General features: G+C 45.9%; 1 protein-coding gene across 1 annotated transcript; it reads right to left on the reverse strand.

The window, feature by feature from the left end:
• Nucleotides 1–702: 702 nt before the first annotated feature.
• crybb2 (crystallin, beta B2) lies at nucleotides 703–3,971 on the reverse strand. Its single transcript, XM_036527171.1, has 6 exons — nucleotides 3,750–3,971; nucleotides 3,210–3,333; nucleotides 2,369–2,487; nucleotides 1,787–1,919; nucleotides 1,521–1,663; nucleotides 703–1,041 (listed from the first exon to the last, which is right to left on the reverse strand). Exons 2-6 carry the CDS (start codon nucleotides 3,270–3,272, stop codon nucleotides 873–875), a joined length of 627 nt encoding a protein of 208 aa, XP_036383064.1. The 5' UTR covers nucleotides 3,273–3,333; nucleotides 3,750–3,971; the 3' UTR covers nucleotides 703–872.
• Between the last annotated feature and the right edge of the window lie 442 nt (nucleotides 3,972–4,413).

The raw sequence follows: 4,413 nt of genomic DNA on the forward strand, positions 1-4,413 counted from the left end.
GCTGATTAGTTGTACCACTTGAAGAAATACAGCAGCTATGCTTTCTCTCAGGGTATTTTCAGTGTTTTTTTTTTGTTTGTTTGTTTTGTTTTTGTTTTAGTTCTTTTGATCGAGAGATATTTGATGTACCTCATGTTTTGGCAGTGGCTGGAAATTTCTGATTGGATACATGATAGAAATATATGGACTGATGAGGATTTCTGTTTAAATTCAGCTGGTCATACTGATCCAATGACCTGTGCTAAATAGGTCAGAAACATCCATGGATGAAGGAGGCACATTATCTTTTCCAACTTTTCTCCCCTCATTATGACCGTGTTATCACATGGTCATAATATTTTGAACCATCATCACAGGGTCTTGGCCTGCTTGATTATTGTGTCAGATGATGTATTCAAAAATCTGCACGTGTTTTCAAATATAAGAAACTGAACTCTTACAAAACAAAGTCACAAAGGCTAGGCTGGCCGATTATCAATGTGGTTTAATTTGCTTACTCCTTTGTTACAAGGAACTTTATTCTTATTTGACATAGTTTTTAAGGGCGATGATACCCATGCCTTGTGTTTTATACCACCGGACACAAGTGAAAATAGTTTAATAACTTTAAACCAATAAAACCCAAAACAATACTTCTTCTCATTTGGTGAAAATTAAGAAGGACCACTCACTTGCTTATTTGAGTGAAATGACCATCGGGGGTTTGAATTCCGAAGCACAAGAATTTATTTGTTTATTTTAGTGGGTATTACTGACACAGTGGCAGTGGGTATCAGCATGCTGTCTGGAGAAGAGACAGGGGAGAGGTGAGCCGTTGTGGAGAGGCGGAGCTCAGAGGGGGAGGCGGGGTGTTGAGGTGAGGTTTCTGGAGCTCAGCTGGAGACATGGAAAGCGCCTCTCTGATGCCACTGCATGTCACGGATGCGCCGCACAGACTGGATCTGGGGGAGCTGGGCGCCAAACTCCGAGCTCTCCTTGTACTCCCCCTTCTCAAACAGGTACTGAAAGCCTCGGTAGCCGGGGTATTGGTACCCCACCCAGCTGGGGTACAGAAGGAGAGGACGGGGGGAACAGAGGGAGGGAGGAATATTGAGAGAGGCAGAGAGAGAGAGGGGGAAGTTAAGTGAAGGTAAAATGGATATTGGTAAAAAATGGAGGAACAAAGTGATGAAAAAGGGGAAAGGGAATCAAATGAGATGGCTTGTGATGTGAAATTCAGTCTACCGCATTGCATTAGTATCTGCCAGCTTTTTTGCTGAGAATCTCAGCAAATGCTGTCAGCCTTCCCTCTGTGGGCTTGCCCCCATTCCCCACCTTCACCATTTACTGTCTTCACTATTCAAGTTTCCTCAGCCTGACAGTCAACCAGTGAATCGATCAAATTTTACTGATGGCAATTGCCTTCATGATAAACTTACTGCCATATGCTTTGTGGTCACTGTCAGTCATAGCAGGGATGTGTGAGTCAGAGTGTGGGGTTGGGTTTGGAGGCGTCAGGGTTTTTGGGGGGGGACACTTACGTTCCACACTGGACACGCACTGAGCAGACTTTCTCCTGGTAACCGTGCGCGTGGAAGCTGGGAACATCATCATCTATGATCTCGATTTTCTTTCCTGCAAAGTTGGGGTTTTCGTACAGGACAATCTTGTGCTCCTGGCTGTCCTGAGAGACGGAGAGAGGAAAACGTAGGCATGTTCATTAAGGTGGCCTCAATGGCGCCTGCTTAAAAAGGGAGGACGCGCCAATTCGCACAGACGGAGAGAGAGTTAGCAACTGTTATTTTACCACTTTGATCGGGCGGAAGGAAAAGATGTTTTCACTGCGTCTACTGTTGGTCCAGGCATCCCAGCGAGGGTACTCCCCCTTCTCAAACACAAACTGTTCCCCCTTACAGTTGGGCTGTTCGTATCCCACCCATCTGGGAGAGAAAGCAGCAGAAAGGCATATTTTAGGCCGTGTGTGTGGGGGAGCTGGGGGGTCTCCAGTGAAAGAGGAGGTAGATAAACATGGTCAGTACCTGGAGGCATGGTGTCATGACAAATGCTTTTTTGTGTGGTGGATTGGTAAGGAACAGGTCTTGTATCTCAAAGGGCAACAGCTCCATCCCCAAGTGGGACACCCTTGGGAAAGGTACCTAAGCTGATTTGCTTCAGTAATTTCCCAGCTGTGTACATGATAGGTGAACTATGTAAATAGCTCTGGAAAAGGTTGTCTAACAAGCAAATAAATATATTACAATGACCTTTCATTGCTATGTTTATAACTAAGGGCAAAGGAGCGATACAGGGCTTGTTAAAATACGGATTCCATCTCTCTCTCTCTCTCTCTCTCTCTTTCTCTGTCTTCCTCTCTGTCTGTCTCACTCACGGTCCACATTGCACCAGTATTGAGCCAACTTTCTCCACTCCTGCCTCCTGCAGGTTGTTGCAGGGTCCGGTCAGCTCATGACAGCGGCCTTGGAAGTTCTCCTGCTCGTAGATGATCAGCTGGAGCCCACAGAGACAGAGGACGGGGGGAAAAAAGAGAGGTCGATGATCTCGCATTGCACCAGCGTGGCTAGCGAAAAATTGTAATGTTGCTCTAGAAACCTGGAGGGAGGCTGTGTTGTTGAATACTTTGCTTTGTGTCTGGTCCTTCACTATGTAGCACTATGGCAGTGCAGCAAACTCAAAGGGAAGTGCCGTTTTGGTGACAGGCTTCATATTGGGTATGAGAACAGAGGGGTAGGGTTCTGATTGGAGCAGAGCTGTATCAGGGATATCTGGAGAGGATTACTTTATCCCAAATGCCCCAATGAAAACACATGTTTGTGAATATATACCCTACGTGTAAGGGTGCGTGCTGAGCAAACAACCACAGCTGGCAACAGAGAGAGGGGTACGAGGGGGAATTTATTGCATTGTTAGCGTGTCGTTCACACGTGGAGGTAAATCCTGATGTTACAAAGAGAGAGAAAAAGAGAAAAAAAATACAATTTCATTCAGTTATTTTAAAAAAACCCCTCTTACCTGTCATTTCTCCTTCCTATTTCTCCCTCTCTTGTGTCCTCCCTGGGTCTTGTCTCACCCTCATCTCTGCACCCTTGGTTGATCATTTCTGCTTCTCTTTTCCCTCTTCCTCCTTCTCTACCACCCCTCTCTTCTGTATCCCTCCATCCCAGCCTCCCCTCCCCCTCTCTCTGGGACCTCTCCTACCCACCCTCTCTCACCTTGAAGGCACTGGTTGCTGGTTGCTGTTGTTTGGTTGCGGGGCTTTGGTGGTCACTGGCCATGTTGATCTGGGATGCTTTCCTGTGATGGTGGTGGTGGTGATGATGATGATGGTGGTGAGGTCTGAGAGAGACAGGAAGGGTAATGTCTAATTTTACCATTCTTTACATACCTTGATATGACAGTGCTAAACCTACTTGAAAAATATTGCTGGAAAAATATTTAGAAAATGAATACAGCTTATGAGGGCATTTCAAGGTTAGTGACATTCAGTTGCAAATTTTGTCTCATCCAGAATGACCTACAAAGAAAGAACCAAAAATGAGCAGGATGTCAAGGTATAAAATCTCAGATTAGCAATTTAGCAAATGTTAATGGTGGTGCAAAAGAAATATTAGTCTTGAAAGTAATGAAGTTACCAGAGCCCAGACTAGATTCTACATAACAATTTGTCTGCAGAAAAAAATATCTCATGTAAACAGATAAAAGACAGAGGACGGACAGATGGAATGAGATGGGTATCATGTCCTTACCAGTACCTGTCTGTGCCAGTGGTTTAGGGTGGCATGCTGCGGCCGAATATATATACGGCTAGCCCAGGGTGGAAGCCTTGCCAATCCAGCTCTGTATCCAAGCCATCCTCTAGATAAGCCCTCGATAGGCTGCCCGGGCCAAAACTGGGGGGTCGCTGTCCTCTCGTCCCTGTCCCCCTCCCCGCACACCCCCTCAGAGTTATTTCATTAGTTGTCAATTTTATCCAGCCTTTCATTGTCCGATATGCACGATTCAGCACGACCTGTGCCAAGAGTCTGAGATTTACAATGAGAGGCAGATGTGCGCAGACTGGGCTTGCCAGAGAGAGAGAGGGAGAGAGAGCGGGAGAGAGAGAGAGGGAGAGGGAGAGAGAGTGAGATAGTGAGAGATGAGAGACAGAGAGAGAGAGGGAGTGAGTGAGAGAGGGAGGGAGGGAGAGAACATAGGGAGGGGGGAGGGACATAGAGAGAGAGATGGAGAGAGCAAGCGAGTATGAGAGAGAGAGAGATGGATATTTAAAATATTCAATTAAGCATTAGCCAAATCTTCTTGCCATGAGGTGATTACAAGCAGATGCATTGTTATAGATCAAAGCGCAAAGTTCCTTACTGATGGGTGAGGCTGCCAGCTGAACCAAACGAGAGATTCCTTTCATTGTGTTGTGGTATT

Source organism: Megalops cyprinoides, chromosome 4 (genome assembly GCF_013368585.1).
Source record: "Megalops cyprinoides isolate fMegCyp1 chromosome 4, fMegCyp1.pri, whole genome shotgun sequence".
Taxonomy (NCBI): Eukaryota; Metazoa; Chordata; class Actinopteri; order Elopiformes; family Megalopidae; genus Megalops; species Megalops cyprinoides.